The following is a 25,047-nucleotide window of genomic DNA, read 5'->3' as shown; positions in this document are numbered from 1 at the left end:
CTCTCCCCGCCGCCCGGGCCAGGGAGGGGGCCCTGAGGGCAGGGCGCAAAGGAAGCACCTGGCCGGGCCGGGAAGCGAAGGATGGGCAGCAGCGAGGGGGCCCGGGACAGGAGAGTGGCGGGGGTGGGGTGGGGAGGGAAACCGTCTAGGCTCAAGCCGAGCTCCTTGCCCGGCCCGGCCGCCGCACCCTCACTCTAGCCCACTCCTTAGCTCCAGCGAGGTTGCCCTAGGGCCGCTAACCTCGTTCCGGGAAGCGCCAGCTGCAATCAGCTGCGCCGCGCGGCGTCTGGAGTGTGCGTCCGCCCCGCGACCCACACGACAGCCCCTCCCTCTTCGGCCCGACCCAAGACCCCGCCCCTCGCGAGAGCGCCGCGGGAGCAGGCGAGACGCTGAGGCTAGAGAGCCTTACCGGCCGAGCCTCATACCCGGAAATGCCTGGTTTGGAGCCGAATTGGCGCTGCAGACTTCCGGCCCAGGTTTACTACCTCAAGCTAGTCCCCAGACCGCGTCGGAGCCGAGCCCTGCTGATCAGGTAAGAGGCAGGCAGGCTCGATCCCCGACCCATAGGCGGTGACTGGACCAGGGCGGGGGCCAAGGACGGGTCCTGGTTTGGGCGAGGAGTGCGCTGGCCCGCGGCTCAGGCCCTCCTCTTCTCCTCAGCATGATCACGGACGTGCAGCTCGCCATCTTCGCCAACATGCTGGGCGTGTCGCTCTTCCTGCTTGTCGTTCTCTATCACTACGTGGCTGTCAACAATCCCAAGAAGCAGGAATGAGAGTGGCGCTTTTTCTGCCCCAGGTAACGGTCCGGGGCTGTAGCGCCTAGCCCCTGGAGAGTGAGCGGGAAGGCCGCGCCAGGGCCTGCAGGGTTCCAGACTTCAAATCGGAACGTGTTGGGCCAAGCGTGATACAGTCCAGAAATGGGCCCCTTTATCCGCACAAAGTAGCGAGTGCCCAGCCCCCTTCCCCCTTAAACTGCTCCTTGCTAGAACGGAGTGGGTACCGTCAACCCATTCAGTCCCCATCTTCATGTCGTTCCCGATTTCCAAGTTGATAGTATGGGTGCAAGGAAGTACTGGCACCCTAAGGAATAAAGGTAATGAGGATGCCATCCAAGTATGAGGATTTGGGCTCTTCACTTAAAATAGTCCTTACTTTTCCAAGGTTGTTAGGTCTTAAGGCATAATTTTTTTATGGGGGGGGGGGTTGCAGAAATAGAGAATTCTATTTCAGGGGCACAGGGCGCTTATGTAGGGGGTGGCTACTATAGACCTAAGTCATAGATAAGAGTGGGATAGGGGGAGGTTGTATGAAGGGCTTGTAAACCAACCTGTAACAGTGGGTGAGAACTGTAAGGGGGAACAGGCTGGATGGGAGTTGATTCTGAAGGATAGCCCCAGAGGAAAGCTGCAGCATTTTCCTTACCTCAGGTCTTTCCCCCTCTTTTCTAGGGTTCCAGGACATAGTCTGAGGCAAGATGGAGGGTGTGAGGGGCCTTCACACTTCACTTCATCCCTTCTACCCATCACAGCATACAAAGCAACTCCACCTGGATTTTTCCAAACAACTTTTATTTCCTCAAAGTCTTCCTTAACCCTATGGAACAAGAAGCTGCCACTGAATAGGGCCCAGTATAGGGGCTACTTTCTTTTCTACTCCCTCCCCCTAATATAAAAAAATATATATATATTTGTGGTCCCAAAATCTTGTGCTGTGGAGGGAGGGAAGGGGTGGCAGGTCCCTGCTTTGTCCTGTCTCAAGGTGATGCTTTGCAATGTCTCAGAACAGTGTGTTGGGTGTTCTAAGAAGTTACATAGAGTTGTCACATGGAATCAGCAGCTGAAAAAGGGGACTAGCACATTTGTCACTGTGTTCCCCATTGTGGGGTCATATCCTGGGCTTGAAGGCATCAGACCCGGGGAGAAACAGTGAATGGGGGAGATTTAGGGACAAAACAAACCTCGGTTTGGCCCAAGGGTCCCCCACTATAACAAATCCGAGACTGGGAGCCAGACAGACTACAGGAAATAGGAGAAAAGGCGGGGGCGGAGCGGGGCCGCGGGGGCCCGGCCTGAGGCAGCCTGCAACAGAGAAAAGAGAGGAATCAGGGTTGAAAACTCAGCCCTTCTTCTGGTCTTTTAGCCAGGGGCTGGGACATGAGACAGACAAGATGGGGTGGTCTGATAGGGGTGCCTGAGGCCCTGACTGGAAGTTGTTCTCTTGTCTGCTGGAGTGAAGACTGAGAGCATGATGGAAAAAAAGTCAGCGACTGGATTCTTAATGGAGGTACATTTAGTCTTTAAGGGGTCAAAGGGAGAAGGGGAGGAAGAAAATGGTCCTGAATGGCAGAAATGGGAGTAAGAGGTGGAATGAGGGGCTGGACACTGGTGCTCACCGTGGTGTGCAGCGGGGTCCCAGCTCCGGCTCACTGTTCTTCTTGGTCTGGGGGATAGGGGATGTGGGGCCCGAAGAGCCTCTCATCCCTCTGCGAGTCGGCGGTGAGCCCTGGGCCAACCTGGGCCTAGCCTGTGTGGACAGGGGGAGGCTAAGAGGCTGGATTCTTCCATGGACATTCTTGCTTCTAGGTTTCCTTCTAGTTTCCACGTGTACGAGTGTAGTATAGGGGTCAGCATGGGTACTAGGACCTTGAGTTCTTGGGCACTATGCCTAGCTGAGAGGGTCAGGCAGGATAATAGCTAAAAAACTCGGGTTCAGTCTATGATTATACAGTCCAAGCTTTACTTAACTAGGGGAGGCAAAAGGACCCAGCATTTATCCTTCATGGCTATACCACAGCCAAGATCTGGAGGAGTAGAAAAGCACGATGTGGAAAGATGTTGGAGTATTAGTAGGTCTGCTTCAGAGCCTTCACTGCTTCAGCCGCTGCCAGAGCAGCTTAAGCTTCACCCATCCAGGCAGCTTCTGCCTGTACCCAACTTCAGTCAGCCTAGTATGGGGATCTGGACTGAATCGGGGCGGGTGGCACAGCTGGTCCTAGGAGCAGCAACCAGAGTGTTACCTGGGGAATCCGGGACCCCTCCTGGCGGGTAGTCTCCTCGGGCAGGTCTGGGCAGAAAGAGAGGAGAAGCTAAGGGCAGGGGCAGGCAAAGCCAAAGCTAGCAGGCTGAGGTGAGGGTATGTCTGGCAGGGATGCTGGGACTGGAAGCAAGCAAGAGACCTGGCTGAAGGGGATGGGAGGCACTTGACAGACAGGCATTCAGGCATCAGAGCAGCTCTCTGCTGTGGTTCTGGGGCAAGGATGTAAAGCAGTGCTGGGCATTTTCCCTCCCGCTCCCCAGGTGAATAGCGCCTTGCTGGGCTCTGCCAAGAGTTGTTAGCTGGGGGCTGGGGAAGACCCCAAAATGTTACCTGTAGTCGGGTCCTAATACAGGGGATCCGAGGTCCAGCCCCCAGCAGACCTTTCCCAATCACCATGACGGCCTCTGTCTTGTCTCCTGAAGACAGGAATGAGCAGCTGCTCCCTAGGGAACAAAGGAAACTGGGATCAGGACAGGGCCATGGAGAAGAGGTAACTTCCTTTCCATCCGGGTTTCTCAATGCTGGCACTGTTGACATTTTGGACTGGATTATTCTTTGTTGTGGGGGGCTGCCTTGTGTGTTTCAGGATGTTTAGCAGCATCTCTGGCCTCGACTCAGCAGATGGCATTTCTTCTCCTGCCTCCTCCTCACTGTAACAACCAAAAAATTTCTCCAGACATTGGCAAATGTCCACTGTTGTGCAAAACTGCCCCTCGTTCAGAAGCACTGCATGCTCTAGTCTGGTCCAAGGGGTGGAATGGCAACTTGGAGCTTGACTCAGAACCCACTCAAGCTGAACTGCTTTGAATTTGTTAGTGTTATCCCAGTTGTGTGTGTAAGCATTTACGGATCAAGCAGCACCAAGACCAGTGGATTCAGGGCTACCCACCGAAGAGAGTTAACAGGTTGGGAGTAGCAGGCTCTGAGGGAGGCAGAAGATGTCAGACTGGAGTCTTAGAAATCATTCCCATCCAGTCCCTTACATGGCTGGGTCTAGAACCTAAAAGGAAAGGAGATGGTCTAGGCTCTCTATGTGAATGACACGATCCCATAACATGTGTGGTGATGATGGGTGAAAAGGCCTATGCTGTTTTCATTCTTCAGTTTCGTCTAATGTTGCCCAGCTCCTGGAGTCAGGGAGTGTGAATAAACAGCAGGTAGGAAAAGTCCTCAGGTTCAACTGTAAAAATAAGATTAAATGAGATAATGTCCTTAGAGCAGTGCCTGGCACATAGTAAATGCTCAGTAAGTGGTAGCTTATTTTATTATACAAAGACATTCATAAAATTCCAGCTTCCTGTACAAGGGCATGGATATTAGTTTAGGGATTTAGGATAATCCAGGAGGATAACTGACGGCCCTGGTCTGGAGTGGCCTGCATAACAGGAAGTCAAGAAGAAGGTGCAGGTCATATGTCAGCAGAGCTGGAGGGGTTTCTTCAAGCCTAGTCAGGACTCTGGCCTACACCCTGGGATGTAGAGAAGGAAGGAGGTTGACCAACCCAGATTTCAGTGGCAGTGAGTACAGACCTGATATGCTGAGTGAGTTGGGCAGTAGGCAGGAGCCCATGTGTGAAGAGGCTAGGTTAGAACTAGCAGGAGTTGGGGATGGGGCCAGGCTGCTTGAAGTAGGGCGATGGGTCACTGGCTGCTGCTGCTGTCTCCTGTCCTGGCTTCGGGGCTCTGAGTAGAAGGGACACAAGCAGATAAAAGGGCAAATAAATGAGGTATTGTCACTCCACCGCCCCACTGGCTTTCCCTTGTCAGCAGATGCCTGTTTTCCAGCTTGTTATCATACCAGCATCCCTGTTCTGAAGTAAATCTAAGATGGGTAGAAAGACCTCATCACTTACTGCAGCTCTCCTTGTTCATCCAGCCCTCATCCTGCTTTACCTCTGTAGCTAAGTAGCCTACTCACACCAGTTCCTTCTTAAGTTACTGAGCTTGGCTTTTTCTCCTCCCTCTAAATGCCCCTCTTCAACTACTTGTCCTGTCCCTAAATGCCAGTATCCCTCACCATTTTATCCTTCTCGCCTGCTCTTTGTGGTCAAAACTAAGTCTCCCTCTCGCCCTTTTTTCCTGAGCTGCAGTTCTGTCTACTGGTTGTTTCTACCTAGCAGTGTCTCATGACCCCTTGCTTCCTTTCCTTCTCCGTATCTTGGTGAAAAATCTGCTAGAAACTTTTGTTTCATCTTTCGACTCCTTCACATTTAGATTTGTATTTAACCCAAAACTGGACAGTTCACCCACTGCCTTCTCTTGAATTCCCTCTTTATTCACCTTTGCCATTACCAGTGTCCAGATACAATCTTTATCTCTCATCCAGGCTTTTAAAAAAATATTCTCCACTGGCCTCCCTAGCTTGAGTCTATTCCCTTTTATAATTCATCCTTCACACAGGTGCCAGAAATTATTATTCTAAAATACAAACCTGATCAAAAATCATTTTGACTCAGACAGTGGGGAGATGCTAAAGGTCTTTTACAGGATAAAGTTCAAACGTTTGAACATGGCATTCAAAGCCCCACCTACTGTGGGTCCAGTTTACACACCCTCAGTAGGATGCTGACTTGCTCCTCTGCTATAGCTTCTGTGGCTACTGGCTATGCTCTTCCTCTGCAATGCCTGTTTCTTCTTCCAGTGAACTCTGGACATCTTATATGTTCCATCTCAAATGTCACCTCTTTGAAAGCCTCCCTGACCATTAATAGTAAAATTAACTGTTCTCTTTTCTTTAATTTTTCTTTGTTCCCTCAGCAAGTAACTGTTTATGGTTTCTGTCTCCTTAACTAAATGTTAGTATATGTAAAGTACTTATAACAGTGCCTGGCACATAGTAAACACTCAATAAATGTTAGCTAATATTCTAATAGAAACTTTGAGTTTCTTGAGGGTAGGGACCTGGTCTTTTCCAACACTATGTTTCGAACACTATATCTCAGGGCCTGTAAAGTACTGCCTGGAAAAACAAAGACCTTAAACATTTTGTTTGCCTGGATAGCAGACACTCACTGCAGACCATGAGCTGACTCAATCCCTGTCTAAGGGCATATGGTTATACTCTGAAAGGGCAGCTCTCTTGGTCCCTTCTTTGTGGCTAGAGCCTCACTGCTACAGATTCTGAAAGGTGGGGTCCCAGTTGGGTGGATGGTGATGAGAAGGGGCAGGGAGGTGCTCAGGCATGGCAGGTCCCTCCTCATCATAGGGGGACAGCAGGTACCAAATGTTCTCAAACCAAATGAGCCATTAACTTCTGTGGAGCTGAATTTGATGCTGGTTATAGGATGCCAGCTGATTTCTGATAAAGCAACATGTGTTACGTGTAAAAAGCCTCATGTAAAAAGTAGGAAGTAGGTAACAGGAGTTTTATCTTGTCTAACTACACTAGCAGTGACAAGGGTACTTCAAGAACATTCCCAAACCAAATTTTAAAAAACTGATGCTTGTATGAAAAAGGACAAGAAGAAAGGGAGCGATCTCAGAAGGAAGCTACTCTAGCTTTGAGGAGGTTGCTGAGATGCTGGGTACCAATTAGAGTATAAGACCACAGACAGGAGTCAAAAACAACCAAACCTTAGGAGCTAGTAAGAGTTGGCACAGCGATGCCAACAAAACAACTGAAGTCAGGGACTCATGGCCACAGTTAAATTACTTGAAACATTATCCACCTCCAAAGACTCGAGAGATGCTGCACAGCCTAGATCTTGGTAATGGCTTCAGTTAAAACAGGGATGTCAAGATGATGTCAAGTGGCAGTGCACTTGGGTCACTTCAGATAATGAACTTTATGACAGAGGGAGAAACACCAAGAAATAGATGATCTGACACAGAAGGATGCTGGAACCATGTTAGGGGATGAAGCTTCACCCTACCCCAATAAAGGATAAAAGAGTGCAAGCAAGAGAGTGAAGGCCTCTGGGACGTTTGTAGGTTCCAGTAAGGAGCTAAGTGACACTCAAGATACAAAGCAAAATGAGCAAATGATATAAAAAATGCCAAGTGAAATGTAAGGATCAAGGGAAAGATATTAAGGATATATCCCTGGAATCCTGCCACTAAAGAGAGTTTCAGGATAGGAAACAAGTTTGGTTTAGGAGAGAGGCCTGATCTGAAAAATGGGAGGCATTTAAAGGTAGCACATCATCACTTAAAAGCCTGTCTTAAGATGTGGCGGGGCCTGCTTGTAAATTTGGCAGCAAAAGCACACAGCCCAGCTTCTCATGTTTTGACTTCTGGGCCCTGGTGTCATCCAGGCTTATCCAAGTCTCATTGTGAAAAGTTAAAAGGAGGAGCTCCAACTCTTCTTGGTTCTAAACTATAGAAACGGCAGCTTAAGGCAGAGCGCAGGTGGTGATGGGACCAGCTGTGCATCTGTGACCAGTTCTGAGAGGGTGCAGCATGGTCATCAGCCCCAAGGTTCCATCTGGGAGTGGCAGGTCAGTCCTGGGCAGAGGCCCAAGACGCAGAGCTAGACTGCATCTCACCACCGTTTGAGTCAGAATGGATATTCTGAGGGCTCACAATTCTGGAGCAGTTGTGTACCCTTTGCCTAGAGTACCATCCCCACTTTCCCCAGACATCTTTAGAACTGTCCCTCCAAGAAGCACTCAGGTCTCACTGGATCCCTAGGACTATCACAGACCTGATTAATGCCCTTTGAGGGGTGGATAGGCAGGCAAGCCTCCATTCACCTCCCAGCTTCTTGCCTTTTATTTGTTCAACAAATATTTGGAAGTCATTTAATAAGTGCCAAGCGTGTTGCTAGGTGATAAGGGAATAAACAGATGTGTTAGGAAACATTTCCTGCCATCAGGTAAGTTTTAATCTAAGGGCATATGGCTATTTAACATGAAACTTTTGTTTTCATGGGAAAAGGTAAAAGTGGTAATGGAGCTAGAGGCCTGGAGGCTTCCTATGTCCTTTGACTCACTTCTCAAAGGAACCTCTACTACTCATTGGCCTTGAGGTGCTCCACCAGAAGCTGCCAACCAGCTGAGACAAGGCATCACAGAGGCCAGGAAAGAGTTCTGGTAATCTCAGCTTTAAGTGCCAGAGCTGGGATGGATTAGAGTGGCCGTGATAGGCTGATGGCTGAAGGCTCCCTGCTTTACTCTTAAGCCCCTGCCTGGTCTTTACACCAGTAGCCTGCTGTGTAGGCCGGAAAGGGAGCGCCTCGGGTGCAGTTTAGGGAGCTCCAGGTCCTTGCCTGATCCTGAGAGCAAGTGCCTTCTTCAGTCATGTGTCCTAGGCAACTCGCTGGTGTCTCTCTCCACCCCCAGCCCCACGCCCGGCCTTGTTTTCATGAATGCATAGCCAACAGGAGGAGGAGCTTGTTTATTCTCCACCCTCTACCCAGCAGGTCCTCTGAACTGTCTGCCTTTGTTTTCACACCCCTAAACTGCCCACTTCAGCAATGACATTAGCTATTCCCCAGTGATCTGGCACTATAGCCAGGGGGGTGTTGGGAGGCAAGGCCTACTCAGGCTCTTTCAGCTTCCTGCCCCCGCAACATTTCTATTCACCCCAAGTTGGCTACTTTGGGGCTTCTAAAATGTCATTCCCCAGCCTCTGAGGACAGGCCCAACCAGACTAGTTAGTTCCCTGAGGCCCTGCCTTAAGCTGCTGGCTGGGATACCTAAATCGTTTTCTAGATAGCCCAACCTCATGTTCTGTTCTAGCCAATAAAGGACTGCCATTAACTAACCTACAGTTACATGGGATATTTTTTATGTATTAGTGGGAATTTTCTTAAAAATAAGTTCATAAGTAAAAAAAACAACCTTCAGCAATCCCAGTTTGGGGATTTGGAAGGTGTATTTACAGATGCTTTTTAGTTAGATCTCCATAGAGATGAGGGTCATGGTTTTCTTATCTTGGAAGACAAAGGATGCCGAGATGTGGCGAGGGCCCAGAGCCAGGTGTGTAGAACCAGGAGCTGTCACAGAGCTACAGCACAGGACAAAATGAAGAAGTTTTCCCAGTGTGAGCTGGAGATGCCAAGTCCAGTACCACAGTATGCATCAGAGGTCCCTATCCCACGCCAAGGCTAGTCTCCCATCCTGGAGTCTTATCAGGGCCTTTGAGATGGAAGTGGCAAAAACTGGAGCAACAGCAAATCCTCAGGAGAACACAGGAGTCAAGATCCCTGGGTCTGCTCTTTCAGCTCCTTACAGTATTCCTGTCTGGCATTATTAGGAATCTTCCTGACCTCTTCAGAGATAGTTTCTTGTTCCTACAAATATTTATGCAAGTCCATAGGGTGTCCTGATTCTCAAACCAGCTCTCTTTCTGCTTCTAAGCTCATTTGCTGCTGGTGGTGCTAATTTACCTGGGGGAATATAGCTTCTCACTTGGTTTCACCTGCACCTGTATGTGGAAGACTCTTAGATACAACCCTGATATCACCTTTCTGCATTTTGGCCCTTTTTCTGCCTGTGAAAGACTCAACTGTGTCTGACTCTTTGTGACCCCATGGACTACATAGTCCATGGAATTCTGCACATCAGAATACTGCAGTGGGTAGCCATTCCCCTCTCCAGGGGATCTTTCAAACCCAGGGATTGAACCCCCATTGTGGGCAGATTCTTTACCAGCTGAGCCACTAGAGAATCCTTTTTCTTCCTGTAGGACATCTCCATATAGGTAGCTCGTGATATCCAAGCAGGTCTAAAATAGATAAACAGCACTCTTCTTCAGACAATGTCTTAATGTCATCATGACATACTCCTTTAGCTTGTAACCATGAAGCTCTCTTAAGTCTTTCTCTTCCACCACCACTGAATCCCTCCATTTGTTTCTGTTATATACCTTCATAGACCCTGGTACAGGCACTCGTCATCTCATGTATAAACTACTGCAAAGGACCCCATCTCCCATCCCTGCTAGATTTCTATATAAACAGTTCACAGACAGCTTGCTTAAGCAGATCTTTTGTTCCCATCATGAGAAACAGTCACTGCCATATTGTCTTTGTTAACACATAATCTTTTGTTTTCAAGACATTTCAGCTTCTTCCTCCCACCTTTCTTCCTGATTTCCACAGGGAAGGGTTTGCTCTTCGAATCAGCTAGTGTGCCTGCTTGTTGTCCTCTCTACACATAGAGGTCCTGGCTATCACTCTCATCTCTGGAGTGTTCTTATTAAATCATAAACCACACCCATTCCTCAAAACCACTTCTCAACTGATCATCCTTTGGGTGATTACTCTTGTGTTTATCTACAACAGTGGCTCCCCACTTGCTTACAGTGCACTTTTCTGCTGTGTTTACAGCCCTGTGTCCCTTAGGAAGTTTTGAGTCAGTCCATCAGCAATTACTTTGTACTGACTGTGCCTATTTTCTATTAGTTATTTGGGGAAAGTAACAAAGAAACAGCATAGGTTTCTCACTCAAGGAGCTTAATACAGCACTTTACATTGGGGTGGGGGTGAGGGGGTGGAGTAGGGAAGATGTTAATAAAATATTGACTAAAAACTGCCTAGAATCCTCCAGTGATGACCTAGAAAAGGCTCTTTACTGTTTCCCTTTTGTAGTCAGGGAAGAAGATTTAGGGTTCATATTCCTTCTATGAGTTAAGAGGAAAAGAAATTAAAAGAAGAAAAAGTATCCAGATTTAAGATAGGAAACTCAAGTATGCCAGAAGGCAAGACCTAAGTTTGAATAACTACCACTTAATAGCTGTGCAACCTTGGACCAGTGAACCTTCAGCACCCTCAGCTTCCTCATTAGAAAAATGGAAATACCACCTATCTTCAAGGTGCTTGTAAGGATTAAATGAAATAAATATGCGGTACTATTTTGTTCACTGTTTAACGCTATTTAAATATAAGGCATTATTACTGCTTTAATACTCAAACAGTGTACAAAAGTGTCCTTTCTCAATGAAGACAGACTCTCTTGAGTGGGGCTTGGAACCTAAGCAGAAGGTAACTATGGGGTCTGCCAGGGACAACATCTTATTGCTCAAAGCTGCTGAGGACCACTGCTCTCTCTCCTGTGGCTGCTCTAATTAGCGGTCATTTCCACAGCCAATGACGCCAGGGCATGTTTCTGCTCTGCACCAAAAGCTTTGTTGCAAGCTGAGCAGCTGTGAAGTGCTGACAAGGACAAGTGCAGCTTGAAGACCAGCAAAGCTCAGTTTTTAGTGTATAAACCTCTATACTCTGGCCAGTCTGCTGTAGCCCAGAATCCACATACAATGTTGATTTCTGATCTAGTGTTATTTCCAGGAATAGCACTGTAACAGTCGCCCTACTCCAGTCCAGGTCACTCCCAAGGAACAACTCTGAAGTCCCTTCCTCTTCTTTTTCCTTAAAGGCCCACCTGTTTCTGGTCAAGCAGGATCTTAATGGCCAAACCTAGGGGCACAGTTGAGGGACTGTGGCTACTGCTGGAAGGGGCTGGATTGTGAGCCTAGTACAGAAGCTGTCTGTAGTAGTTCCATGTTTCTTTGGAAAAGCTAGCATCCTTCCAACACTTTCTGAACAGGCTCTGAAGCCAGGAACAAGTTCAGCCATAGAGACCCTGGGTAGGATCTCTGCATGGTGCTGTGACTGACTGTGAGGAAACCTCCTTATCCTTCCTGCTCCCAAGACAGACCAGCCCTGTCCTTGACGTGGAGGCTCCATGTCTCAGCGTGACCCTGCTCTGGCCAGTGATTCTTCCTTGGGCACTTCCTGCCTCCCAGCATTGCTGAAACCCAAGACCCCGGACTCCCGTCTCTACCACACAGTACCGTCTGGAGCTTGTGCTGCAGGGAACACCAAGGTCGCAGAAGAGGCTGCAGATTCTGCTACAAACTAATTTTATTGATTCACCCCTTGGTCCCAGGCTGGGTGTGCATCTTCAAGCTCTCACTTCCCCCAGCAATGCCCCAAACAACCAAACACGTGTTGCAGGGGCTCCCAGACTAGCTTACCTCTGACAGGGCCCAGCACCCGGTGGCTGACCTTTTGGGTGCTAGAGCCCAGGCCTGGCAGCCCCGCAGGCCGGCTGCCATGAAAAGGAAAGCTGGGGGAGTTCTTCATCTGTGGAGAATTTTGCTGGCTGCTGCTGCTGCCACCAGCACTTGTGCCAGTACTAAAACTTCGTGCGCGGCTCAAGGTGTTTTCAGAGCAGGAAACAGGCAGTCCACTGTAAGAAGCAGACACCAGTTAATCCTGGGCCAGGAGGTTGTCTTGCATTGTCTTCCCTGGTCTGATGCTCAGTACAGGGTCACCTCTGTGGTGAAAAGTCTCAGGGACTCATTCTGAGGTGGCAGGGAGGAATCTGTGTCCATGGATAAAGAATCTAACGTGGGGCATCTCAAGCTGCCTGGGGGCCCCTGTTCACACGTGCACGTTCCTGCTGAGAATATACTAAGAGCCATGTGGGCTAGCCCTGGGCAGCTTTAACTCCCAGTGAGGTCCCCATTGTCACCCTGGTGCTGCCCTGGCCCCTCAGACATTCACAACTACAGGAAGGTGAGACCCACCCCTGGGGACCCTCACCCTAGTTCTACTTGATTTTGAGCTCTGGAGCAGCGAATCCCCTAACCTGCTTTTCCGACATCTTGGAAGTATGTAGTGCTACATAAATGGGAAGAGGATCCCATTCCGAAAAATGCACTAACCTTCCTAATCTGAATTCACCCTGGAAACATTCACCACATGGTTCTTTTGGAAGTTGAGAATCACACAAATTCCTTGGAACTCTTTGCTCTAGAGCCCTGTTCCAGTGCCCCAGCCCCTCCCTCCTCGCTGCTTATCTTACTTGTTACTTCTGGGTGGGGTTCGAGAGCCTCTCTTCTTGCTGACGCTCATGTTCACAGTGGTGCTCAGGCCTCGGCTGCTGCGCACATGTTTCAGCATCCAGGCCCGGAGATTTGTTAGGCTGCTGTGCTCTGACAGCACGATCCGGGGCCATGGGTTGCACTCCGCCATGTCCAGAGCTGCAATGGCCATAGCTCGTCCCACCTGTGGGGAGTCCAATTTGGCTCAGTGTCTTGGTCTTCCAACCCAGGAAGCTTTTTCCATATATGGGTGCTGTGTTGGCTTGGGATGCACAGCCCACTGGAAGGGAAGGAGAGGCCGGCCTCACATTTGCTCAATGACTGTGTCAACTGTGGTGCTCAGGCTGTTTACTGCAAAGTGGATTTAGGGCTGTCCCCTAAATTGCTGCCCATCTGGGGCCCTCATCCATTATGAGCAGGAGCAGGTGGGCTTTCGGGATGGCCCCAGGGAGGAGTTCCACCAGCAGGAGAAGGCACTGGGATCTCTCCTATAACCCACAGTTGTTTCTGTTCCTCTCATGTGCCCCAGGACACCGGGATCATCAGGACCTCTGTAGAGGGGGTGCTTTGAACTCACGAGGGAACTAATCCAATAGAAGGGGGAAGATAAGCTCACAGGCAAAGAATGTGACTCAGCTGTGCTAGGAGAGTCTCTACGGCAGGGCTGGGGGTCAGAGTAGTGCCCATTCATCCCGATACCTTTACAGTCAGAGGCCTGGTGCCTATTAACTGAGGAAAACCGCCACCATGGTTGAGAGGTGAGACGGCGACAGTGGTGAGCCTTGCCTCAGAGGACCTGAGAGTCAGGTGGCAGAGGTGAAGGCCTTTCCAGACTTTGAGGTTTCCCTTTCCCCACTCATCCCCTGCATTCGTACCTGCTCAAACAGTTCCACAGTGTATCTGGAAGGGAAGGCCGGCGGGGGAGGGGGGCTGGCACGCCCGTTGTCATGGCAGGCGGCAGGGATGCTGTTTACTGAGCGTCCAGTGTTGTAGTTGCATTCAAGTGTGTAGCTAAGACACGGAGACCTTTATCAGACAGAATCTGGACAGAACCATGGGCGACAAACTAGGCGGTCTACGAGATAATCAGCTGGGGTAGAGTGCACAAATAGAAAGGGCTGATCCCCAGCAACTAGCAACTGACCCTGGCACTTCATCACAGAAGAAAGGTCCCCCAAAAGGTAGTGTCCCAGACTAAAGACAACCACATAGTTGTGAATCTGTCCTCTGGAAAGACTTCATCCATCCCCTGCCCCTCACACGCCCTACACTGGGTTATTGTTTTCTTTGGGCAGCTATTTCATCCACTGTATCTCAGTTTCCACCCAACCTGTGGATTATCCCTGAGGCTTTGTAGATTGCAACCCGGCCGCTTCCCTCTTTAGACTGGCCATCTCTGCGGTCTCGGGCATACATGTTCTTCTCTGAGAAATTGCAGCCCTGGAAGTCAAAGTGGGCTGAGTTCAAGGAGATGAGCTTTGGATACAGCATATTTTCCACCTGTTTGGGTGAGGAAAAAGGCAACTCAGACGGAGAGACAGAGAGAAAGAAAGGATGGGGCAAGGAAGAGATGCCTAGTGTGGGGTCATGTGCCTTCACACAGCAGACAGACACCTTCAGAACCCTCAGCAGTAGTCAGCATTGCTTACATCCTCACTGAACGTTTGACAATATTTCTAGGTATTGGGAAGGCTACCTCTTTTTAAGCCCTTCTCTCTGATAATATAAAATTCTCCTTCTCCCCTGGTGTTCGAAACTCTAGAAAAACTATGATGCTAGTTGCTTGACCTTTCAGAGGTCATGATGTAACACAAGGTGCTGCCCCTTCTTGGCCCCTGGAGTTCGCTCAGAATAAGCTGCCTCTTGTCAGCCCCAGGCCTTCCTGCCAGAAGGCCCTCTTTCCTCTGTTCATAGCCTGAACTTCATCTCCTGACTTGTAACACTCCCCACACTCACATGACATTCTGCAGATTCCCACCTGGGTGTTCTCGTCACTAAAGCTGTTTCCATACATGAAGCAGCCCCTTTTGGAAGCATGTCCGTGCAGGTCCACGTAGTAAGCAACACCACTCTCTCTGGGGGGGATGGCATCGGGGGCCGGCTGTTCCACCTCAGCTGACTCCTGTGGCGTAATCCACACGCTGTTGGGCTTCTGCTCGGCTGCTTCAGTCTGTGTCCACGCCTCAGGTTTATCCCCGCTGGACAAGCGCCCAAGGTGAGCTCTGTTTTGGAGACTGTCAGCTTTCTCAGGGTCAGAGAGGGGAGCATCAGGAGGGAGATGGGAACTGTGCTGCTGCTCAGAGGGACTCTGGGAGTTCAGCCGGGAATGTACGTGGTGGTAGAGAAGCACAGCTTTAGCCCCATAGATGGCCGGGTGCAGGACTGCATCAGGCTTCAGGTACTGACGGTTCAGATTCACTCCACGCGAGTCTGTGCTGCAGGGAGACAAGGACCAAAGCAGGGGCTTGAGGGCTGCAGTGAAGGAGACACGTGGCAGATGGAAAGGAAACTGACTTATGAAACGAGAGGCTGAAGCTGCAACAGGAAAGACAGAACTGATGCTGGCCCTCTCCCTGGTCAGCTGTTATCCCTCCTACAGAAAGCTAAAAGACAGCTCCCTCTACCCAGATGCACCTATGGATATGCTGGCTTTACTCCCCTAGAAAGTGCCACTGGATGGGATCCTATTTGTTCTCGGCTCACTGGATGATCACAGGGACTTGCCTGTGTTAGGGTGCAAGAGGACTGGGAACACAGACACTACATACGAGGCTAACAGCTGCCACTGAGATTCAGGTTATAAGGGGACTGGGATCAATCCACGTGGCTGGGCACGCCTCTTACCGGTAGTGACCCCTGACGACCCCATCAGGATTCAACATGGGAATCAGCTTAAAGACAAACAGGCGACGTAGGGTTTGGGCCCGGGGGTCGTCAGGTCGAAGAATGAAGTCCAGAAAACCGTTGAAGACAAAACTAGATGGAGTCTCCCCGGGGTGTACCCTACTGCTTAAGAAGAATATCTGAGGTGAAGAGGAGAGCAGTTATTAGGTCATTTGCTCTATATACCAGGGTAACCATGTGGGGATGGCAGTGGGATGAGGTGGAAACAGCCACTGGGTTTCCAGCTGGTTGAGTATGCAACTGGAATAGGAGCTGTCACACCTGCCTCAGAACGCAGGCTGAGGTCGTGTCTACGCGGCCAAGGGATAATATGGCCTCAACCTACCAGCAGTGCCTGCGGCTGGGCCAAGGCCAGGGTACTACCTTTATGCTATTTCTACTCACTCTCTTGCCTGTGAAACGGAATGGTCGGGGGGTGCTGGCATCAGGAAATAGCTGCTCTAGACGGGGCTCTCGATCTTCTCGAAGCCCATGGCGGGAACTGATCGTCAGTAGATCTACACGAAGTCCATCCAGAGAATAGCAGAGGGTCTCCCGGTGGTAATAGATGGTATCCAGGGGGCTGTAGATGTGAAAGTCATGAAACCAGAAGTCCCTGAAGTCCTACCAACCAGTGGGCATGGTCACCAGCCCAGGATTTGTAGGATCTGGTCCTTCACCATAACCTTTGGGGCCTTCTAGTCCCTCACAGTGTTAAATGAGCCTGAGGATTTGGGTTGGGTCTAAATTGTCAGTGGAGAAGAAAATGGCAACCCACTCCAGTATTCTTGCCTGGAGGATCCCAGGGACAGGGGAGCCTGGTGGGCTGCCGTCTATGGGGTCGCACAGTCAGACATGACTGAAGCAACTTAGCAGCAGCTACATTGTCAGAATGCAGGGAACAGGACAGGATGAAGTTAAAGTTCTATTCCCCAGTTTATGGTGCCCTAAGGTAGACTACTTTGCATAGACACATAGAGGTGGCCTCTCTTGGGGCAGGAAAAAACAAATGTGTGCTGCGCAGTGGCAATGCTGGCTAAATTCTGGGTGACTGATGGGAGCTGGGATATTAAGAGACTTGAAGTAGGCAGGTGATGAGTGAATGGTGGGATGCCAAGGTCAAGGTCACACAGAAACATCTGTCAGGGGTACCCGAAGTCCCACATGCTGTACAGAGGTTTGGGGTCAGGGCTCTGAGGGCAAGCTCCAGGAGTACCAGAGGTGCTCTGCCGTCCAGGACTACGTGACAGGAAAAGAATGGGGTTGGCACCTGCTGTGGGTAGGGCTGTTCTCCAGAAAGCGCTGGTCTAGCTGGCTTAGCAAATCCTGGCAGTCACTGTAGGAGAACGGGTAGCAGAAGGCGAAGAAGGTGGTAGCCCCACGGCCTTCTACGAAACGGTGAATGAAGGATAACACAAACTGTGTCTCTGTCATCTGAGGAGCAGAGGAGGAAGAGGGAGGGGCAACACGCCATTGGTGTCAGAACTAAGAGCCTACTGGGTCGACCACCAGGAGCTGACCTCACACCCTCATCACTTTTACCAACACTCTTCCCTCTGCAACACGCCGTGACAACCAGCTCCTTCTGGGCTTCCTGAGGCAGGGGCTTATCATGGACTCCAGCTGGCACCAGAGGGACCCAAGTCTGTCTTTCCTCCTCATGGAAAATTTACCTCAAAGGTGGGCCGGTCTCGAATGCGTTCCCAGCGCGGCCGAGTGGGCAGCGTACGCACAAAAGGAGCCATGCCCTGGGAATACAGCTTGCTTTGCTTGTTCATGTTCATGATATTGATCTTGATGAGTTTCCCTGGAGTTCCTCCTCGGACGCTGAAGTAGAACCACGACCTGAGGGCCAGAGTAGGAGAGACATATCATTCTGCACAGGAGGGTTGGAGAGGGGCTATGTGGGGGGGTGGGGGTGGGGGACTGGAGCAAGCCAAACTGGGAAAGGGCTACTGGGTAGAGAATGAGGGGGATGGGGTGGGAGAAGAAGGGTGGTGTGCTGGCACGAACTCTCAAAGGGCTAACAGAAGACGCAGGGCCCGCCTCTCTTCCTTCTTCCACCCTCCATTACTTTCTTACCTGTTCCCATTCTCAAATTCCGTTTCAGCACAGTCTGGTCGGGTCCACACATTGAATTCATAGTCAGGAGAAGAAGCAATGCTGCTGGTGGAGGCTGATGCCCCACCCGCTACTCCTTCCCCATCATTAGACACAGATTCCACCTTCTCCACATGGGCTAGGTTCCCTGAATCAAAGCGAGAACTGAACAGCAATCCCCCACAGCGCAGCTCCATGGTGGGGCTGGGAAAGCATCCTCCTGCACCACTCAGGCCCTGAGAGCTGGGGAAAATGTGGGGTAGGCAGGAGGGAAGAAAAATGAAAACGTGTTCTTTGGGTATCGCTGGGTAAATGAGAGCTCCTCCAAGGGAGTACCATAAGAAGAGGCTCTCTTCCCCTTTAAAAAAGGAACATGTGGCCCTCCAGCAAAGGCCAAGAATAAGCAATATTCTGTCCCCACACTAAGGATTATAACTGACTTCAAAGGACCCTATTTTACCACAGTGTGGCTATTCCAAAATGAAATACTCAATGACTTAAGTATGTCGAGAAACACTAGACTCTAAGCTTCTTTGCAGTCGTAAGATGAGAGTAGAGAGGTCCAACTGCCCAAATCTAGCCATGATACACCAACTACAAAATAACGCCAGCTTGAAAGATGGGCCACTCTGTACCTCCAGTTAAGAGCAGAAGGGAAAGAACCAAGTTTCCAACTTGAGATTGACAGCTCTCTCTCTCCACTCCTCTGCTTTCACAAGTACTGACCCGGCATTTTTCTGCTGCGCCGAGCCCTGGAAGGGCTGGTTCTTTTTTTTTTTTTTTTACCCCATGCCTATTAATTATGAAAGAAAACTAGACATGTGGCCTTTGCCAAGCCAAAGTTAACTGGGCAGAAGCCACCTGCTCACATGGAGACTGCAGCTTAATCCCCCTAAGGGTGTTCCATACCGCCCCCTAAGCACCGAGGCCCCTGAAAAAGATAACCTGGTAGTTGTGGGTCAGTAATCGGTATTCTGAGCATCTCTAAACAAAAGTGGCCCATAGAGACCTACTTGGGGACGGGGGATGGCTTCTCGACCCACGACTCCGAAGGACCCTCACACCAGGACCGAGCTTGCCCCGGCTCGTTGGCTTGGGATGGGTAGGGGCGGACTCACACTCGAGGGAGGCTAACAAGGCAGGGCGTAGGTGAGGCCACGGGAGTGGGGGCGGGGCGGGACCAGCCTGAGCGAGGGGCGGGGTGGCCCAGCCGGGTGGGCTTCCAGAGGGGCTGCGGGCCGCCGAGGGCTGAGAAGGGGGCGGGGCCGGGACCCGCACTCCACGCAGAGCCCCTCACCTCTCTCCGGGCCGGTGATCCCGCTCCCTCTCCCGCTAGCGAGGCGCCACCTGGGCCCCGGCACCCGGGCCCTCCACCCAGGACCCAAACAAAACCCGAGCGCCGCGGTGCCGGGACCCCGCTCTGCCAGGAAACAAGAAGTCTCACGCCTATTGGCCGCGGGCACAGCTGGCTACCCGCCCAGTAAGGCGCGCTGCCATTGGTCAGCACACCGGGGTTCCCTCGCACGTTTAGCGGGTACCTGAGCCGGTGTTTGCGGGCTCGACCCGCAGGCGCGGCTGGGGGCTTCCACCTGCGTCTTCTCGGAAGACGGTTAACGGCCTTTGCTACCGGGAGGAGAAAAAGGCAGTGATCAAAAAGGACCCTGGAAAAGACTCACCTGCAAAATAAAAAGGACCGCGTGTGAAGCTGGTCATTGCCTACCGTACTCCTTTGTGTATTACAAAACACCCACAAGTTTCAGCCACTCGCGGTTGGGGAAGTCTTCCAATGCACGGGGCAAAAACCGATTGGAGGATGCGGGCATCGATCCCGCTACCTCTCGCATGCTAAGCGAGCGCTCTACCATTTGAGCTAATCCCCCAGCTGCTTTTGGCTGCTTTCCTTTTGCCTTACAGGTTGTTCTGCAGTGTCCGCTGACCAGTGGACCCGCCGTGGTTGGGGAAATTCATTTGGCTTAGCACCGAGTGCAGTGGGACCGCGGACAGGATTTTTAAAAGCAGGCATATAGTAATTACACATAAGCAATAATAAACCTTATTTAAAAGCACAGATTAGCAGTCCTCTGCATGTAACCCACAAGACAGCATAACCGTACCTCGAGTGTTTACCGCATATATCTTTCAAGGAACACCGGCAGTGCGCAAACTCAGTGGGTTTCTAGATAAGCTTTTCTCTTACGAGGAAGAGAAGGTTAAAAAGATCTTACGAAGTCCTTCGAGCCGGAATCGAACCAGCGACCTAAGGATTGCCACAGCTCACTCACTACAGTCCTCCGCTCTACCAACTGAGCTATCGAAGGCCCCGCTGTTAATAGTGGCTGCTGCTGTCCCTCTAATACTTACCAAGGCCACACTCCAGGGTCTCAAAAGCTTTGAGGAGGCCTAGCGCCCACCTTCTAAAGAAGCTCTTCCAGGCTGCACAGAACAGAGGAACCTGGAGGCAGAAATGCGAGCAAAAGACTGCCAAAGGACCCGCTTTCCAACCGGGACCAAGGAAACACGGACCACACAGGTCCCTTCCGTTTCCGTGCTTTTTACAAAACGATAGCCCCCGACACTCCACCCGCGGTGGCTTCTACAGTACTGCGGACGCTTAGAAACCCGGCCCACGACCCTGACTTCTGATTTCTCCAGCCTGGCCAGCATGCCCACTTGCTCTACTCTCGCCAGGCGCCTGCGGGGTTTGCAAAGCCGAAGGCTTACGTTCGCTATTTCCGCTCCTCGTTTCCCTCCGCTGTCTCCGCGGTCGCCAACGTAGTCCTACTTTCCTCCTGATAGGAAGGACATTCATTCAGTCAATTAACCCATGTTTGTCGGGATCCCTTCCTCCTATGACCAAGAAAGATACAAACCACGGAGCTGCTGGAGGCGAGCGGGGCGGCCCAGGGGCGGACGGCGCGGGACGCCGAGGGCTTAGCGACGCCCGACGCGGCCCGGAGCCGGGCGGGAAGTCGGGCAGCTTGCCTCCCCTAGACCCTCGCCCCTGCGGGCCTCACACCTGCGTCTCCTTCCAGGGGCCTGGCGTGCCAGCCCACAATCCTTTGCCCACCAGAAGCTCCCGTGGTTTTAAAACAAAGAAACGCAACTAGAACCCATTTCCTGTGTGCGGCTCGGCTTTCTGTGTGGCGGGGTGGGTGTGCGGGGAGACCGATCTCCACTGCCTGCTCTGCGACCACCGCCTGAGCTACCCCGGGTCACAGTCTCCCCGGGCGAATCCAGGTCAGACGAGGGTTTCAAGCCCCTGGCGACTCCGACATTTTGTGGGGTCCCTCAGCTCAGTTCAGTTCAGTCGCTCAGTCGTGTCCGACTCTGCGACCCCATGAACCGCAGCACGCCAGGGCTCCCTGTCCATCACCAACTCCCGGAGTCCACCCAAACCCATGTCCATTGAGTCGGTGATGCCGTCCAACCACCTCATCCTCTGTCATTCCCTTCTCCTCCTGCTCGCAAACTTTCCCAGCATCAGGGTCTTTTCCAATGAGTCAGCTCTTCGCATCAGGTGGCCAAAGGATTGGAGTTTCAGCTTCAACATCAGTCCTTACAATGAACACCCAGGACTGATCTCCTTTAGGATAGACTGGTTGGACCTCCTTGCAGTCCAAGGGACTCTCAAGAGTCTTCTCCAACACCACAGTTCAAAAACACCGATTTTTCTGTGCTCAGCTTTATAGTCCAACTCTCACATCCATACATGACAACTGGAAAAACCATACCCTTGACTAGACGGACCTTTGTTGGCAAAGTAATGTCTCTGCTTTTTAATATGCTGTCTAGGTTGGTCATAACTTTCCTTCCAAGGAGTGTCTTTTTATTTCATGGCTGCAATCACCATCTGCAGTGATTTTGGAGCCCAGAAAAATAAAGTCTGACACTGTTTCCACTGTTTGCCCATCTATTTGTCATGAAGTGATGGGACTGGATGCCATGGTCTTAATTTTCTGAATGTTGAGCTTTAAGCCTACTTTTTCACTCTCCTCTTTCACTTTCATCAAGAGGCTTTTTAGTTCTTCTTCACTTTCTGCCATAAGGGTAGTGTCATCTCCATATCTGAGGTTATTGATATTTCTCCCAGCAATCTCAATTCCAGCTTGTGCTTCATCCAGTCTAGCATTTCTTATGATGTACTCTGCATGTAAGTTAAATAAGTAGGGTGACAATATACAGCCTCGACGTACTCCTTTCCCTATTTGGAACCAGTCTGTTGTTCCATGTCCAGTTCTAACTGTTGCTTCCTGACCTGCATACAGGTTTCTCAAGAGGCAGGTCAGGTAGTCTGGTATTCCCATCTCTTTCAGAATTTTCCACAGTTTGTTGTGATCCACACAGTCAGAGGCTTTGGCATAGTCAATAAAACAAAAAGATGTTTTTCTGGAACTCTCTTGCTTTTTCGATGATCCAGCGAATGCTGGCTCTGGTTCCTCTGCCTTTTTTGATCTCTGGTTCCTCTGCCTTTTCTAAAACCAGCTTGAACATCTGGAAGTTCACGGTTCACGTATTGCTGAAGCCTGGCTTGGAGAATTTTGAGCATTACTTTACTAGCATGTGAGATGAGTGCGATTGTGCGGTAGTTGGAGCATTCTTTGGCATTGCCTTTCTTTGGGATTGGAATGAAAACTGACCTTTTCCAGTCCTGTGGCCACTGCTGAGTCTTCCAAATTTGCTGGCATATTGAGTGCAGCACTTTCACAGCATCATCTTTCAGGATTTGAAAGAGCTCAACTGGAATTCCATCACCTCCACTAGCTTTATTCATAGTGATGCTTCCTAAGGCCCACTTGACTTCACATTCCAGGATGTCTGGCTCTAGGTGAGTAATCACACCATCATGATTATCTGGGTCGTGAAGATCTTTTTTGTGCAGTTCTTCTGTGTATTCTTGCCATGTCTTCTTAATATCTTCCTCTTCGGTTAGGTCCATACCATTTCTGTCCTTTATCGAGCCCATCTTTGCATGAAATGTTCCCTTGGTATCTCTAATTTTCTTGAAGAGATCTCTAGTCTTTCCCATTCTGTTGTTTTCCTCTATTTCTTTGCATTGATTGCTGAGGAAGGCTTTCTTATCTCTTCTTGCTATTCTTTGGAACTCTCTTTCAAATGGGTATATCTTTCCTTTTCCCCTTTGCTTTTTGCTTCTTTTCTTTTCACAGCTATTTGTAAGTCCTCCTCAAACAGCCATTTTGCTTTTTTGCATTTCTTTTTCTTAGGGATGGTCTTGATTCCCGTCTCCGGTACAATGTTACGAACCTCCATCCACAGTTCATCAGGTACTCTGTCTATCAGATCTAGTCCCTTAAATCTATTTCTCATTTCCACTATATAATCATAAGGGATTTGATTTAGGTCATACCTGAATGGTCTAGTGGTTTTCTCCACTTTCTTCAATTTCAGTCTGAATTTGGCAATAAGGAGTTCATGATCTGAGCCACAGTCAGCTCCCGGTCTTGTTTTTACTAAGGTCTTGTTTTTGCTAACTGTATAGAGCCTCTCCATCTGTGGCTACAAAGAATAAAATCAATCTGATTTCGGTGTTGACCATCTCGTGATGTCCATGTGTAGAGTCTTCTCTTGTGTTGGTGGAAGAGGGTGTTTGCTATGACTAGTGTGTTCTCTTGACAGAACTCTATTAGCCTTTGCCCTGCCTCATTCTGTACTCCAAGGCCAAATTTGCCTGTTACTCCAGGTGTTCCTTGACTTCCTACTTTTGCATTCCAGCCCCCTATAATGAAAAGGACATCTTTTTGGGGTGTTAGTTCTAGAAGGTCTTGTAGGTCTTCATAGAACTGTTTAACTTCAGCTTCTTCAGCGTTACTGGTCAAGGCATAGACTTGGATTATCGTGATATTGAATCGTTTGCCTTGGAAACAAACAGGCTAAACTTTAAATCTGAGGTTTGTGTTGTTACCGAACGCACACCAGGGTTCACGTCTGTGGGCATCCACAAAGCAGGTTAACCTCTTCCCATTGATTTAACTTCATTCTGCTGCTGCAAAGGCTACCTACCATTGTGTTGGAGAGCGTTAGCTCGGGGCGGTTTTCTTGGAGCGATGTTTACCACGCTCTCTTTCTTGGGAGAAGGTGGGGTCAGAAAGCAGAAGCTATTTAATTACGTTGCTTGGGGCTTTTGTTTCTGAGGGAAATTCACATAACATACAATTAACTATTTTAAAATATGAACAATTCAGTATCATTTAGTACATTCATAGTGTTCTGCAAATGATCACCTTTCTCTGACTGAAAAACTTTTTCTCACTCTGGAAGAACATCTGTTAACCCTGAAAGTAAGCACTCCCATCTGCATTTCACCCAACCCCTGGCAACGACTAATTGGCTGTCTCCACGGATGTACCTTATTCTGGAGATTTCATATAAAACCATAAAATATGTGACCTTTCATGCTTGATTTCTTTCACTTATGTTTTGAGACTCATGGACATTGCAGCATGTATCGGTACTTTGTCCCTTTTATGGCTAAATAATATTCCATTCGGTTGTCCATTCTTCTGTTTATGTCTTTCCCCACCTTTTGGCTTTTATAAATAATAGTGCTACAAACATTCATGTACAAGTTTCTGTGTGGATTTATATTTTCATTTGTCTTGGGTACACTTAGGAATGGAATTGCTGAGTTTTATGGTATTTGTATGTTTAACTCTTTGAGGAACTGCCAAACTGTTTTCCACAACTGTTGAACAATTGTACATTCTCACCACCAGTGTAAGAGGGTGCCGATTTCTCCACATCCTTGTCAACATTTATTTTCTGTATTTTTTATTGTAGGCCACATTTCAATAAGTTGAGCTCAATTAGTAATAAGCAATTTTCTGTCATTAAAGTTTTTTAAATTGTCATTTGACTAGTCATTTCTCATCTGCTTTGTACCAAAATTTACTGAAATATTCATCTTATTGTTGGGACAACTTATACCCAAACTTTTCATGATTAATACTGCTACAATAAATGTTATATGTAAATCTTTGTTCACACTTCTGTTTACTTCTGTACCTTCTAGAATATATTCATAGGAGTGGAACTACTTGGTAAAGTAATATGAAACTTTCTAGGCTTTTGACAAATGTTACCAAATTACTTCCTAGAAACATTATACCAGTTTCTATCATAGCATTCTGGAGAAGGAAATGGCAGCCCACTCCAGTACTCTTGCCTGGAAAATCCCATGGACAGAAGAGCCTGGTGGGCTGCAGTCCATGGGGTCTCGAAGAGTCGGACACGACTGAGCAACT

General features: G+C 49.6%; 2 protein-coding genes and 2 non-coding genes across 4 annotated transcripts; 1 reads left to right on the top strand and 3 right to left on the bottom strand.

Annotated features, from left to right (window-relative positions):
• Positions 1–388: 388 nt before the first annotated feature.
• Positions 389–1,651, top strand: OST4 (oligosaccharyltransferase complex subunit 4, non-catalytic). Its single transcript, XM_068981817.1, has 3 exons — positions 389–532; positions 661–798; positions 1,451–1,651. Exons 1-2 carry the CDS (start codon positions 432–434, stop codon positions 773–775), a joined length of 216 nt encoding a protein of 71 aa, XP_068837918.1. The 5' UTR covers positions 389–431; the 3' UTR covers positions 776–798; positions 1,451–1,651.
• A 189-nt stretch (positions 1,652–1,840) lies between these two features.
• Positions 1,841–19,161, bottom strand: AGBL5 (AGBL carboxypeptidase 5). Its single transcript, XM_068981240.1, has 15 exons — positions 19,086–19,161; positions 17,771–18,031; positions 17,362–17,533; positions 16,959–17,122; positions 16,094–16,271; positions 15,650–15,828; positions 14,784–15,240; positions 14,136–14,305; positions 13,681–13,816; positions 12,787–12,989; positions 11,954–12,168; positions 4,568–4,720; positions 3,369–3,481; positions 2,395–2,525; positions 1,841–2,080 (listed from the first exon to the last, which is right to left on the bottom strand). Exons 2-15 carry the CDS (start codon positions 17,983–17,985, stop codon positions 1,909–1,911), a joined length of 2,658 nt encoding a protein of 885 aa, XP_068837341.1. The 5' UTR covers positions 17,986–18,031; positions 19,086–19,161; the 3' UTR covers positions 1,841–1,908.
• Positions 19,162–19,595: 434 nt separating this feature from the next.
• On the bottom strand, positions 19,596–19,668 carry TRNAA-AGC (transfer RNA alanine (anticodon AGC)). The gene has a single exon. It is a non-coding gene; the product is annotated as a tRNA-Ala (tRNA).
• Positions 19,669–20,017: 349 nt separating this feature from the next.
• On the bottom strand, positions 20,018–20,106 carry TRNAY-GUA (transfer RNA tyrosine (anticodon GUA)). The gene is given in 2 exon segments: positions 20,018–20,053; positions 20,070–20,106. It is a non-coding gene; the product is annotated as a tRNA-Tyr (tRNA).
• Between the last annotated feature and the right edge of the window lie 4,941 nt (positions 20,107–25,047).

Source organism: Capricornis sumatraensis, chromosome 1 (genome assembly GCF_032405125.1).
Source record: "Capricornis sumatraensis isolate serow.1 chromosome 1, serow.2, whole genome shotgun sequence".
Classification (NCBI taxonomy): domain Eukaryota; kingdom Metazoa; phylum Chordata; class Mammalia; order Artiodactyla; family Bovidae; genus Capricornis; species Capricornis sumatraensis.
This window is presented reverse-complemented; position numbering and strand designations above follow the sequence as displayed.

Coding starts and splice junctions, on each gene's coding strand:
- AGBL5 (XM_068981240.1), bottom strand. CDS start 17,985: ATGGAGCTGCGCTGTGGGGGATTGCTGTTCAGTTCTCGCTTTGATTCA. Junction 13,817..14,135: donor GCCTCAGGGATAATCCACAG/GTTGGGTGGAAA, acceptor TCCGTGTCTTAG/CTACACACTTGAATGCAACT. Junction 2,526..3,368: donor GTATTAGGACCCGACTACAG/GTAACATTTTGG, acceptor CTGTCCACACAG/GCTAGGCCCAGGTTGGCCCA.
- OST4 (XM_068981817.1), top strand. CDS start 432: ATGCCTGGTTTGGAGCCGAATTGGCGCTGCAGACTTCCGGCCCAGGTT. Junction 533..660: donor AGCCGAGCCCTGCTGATCAG/GTAAGAGGCAGG, acceptor TCTTCTCCTCAG/CATGATCACGGACGTGCAGC.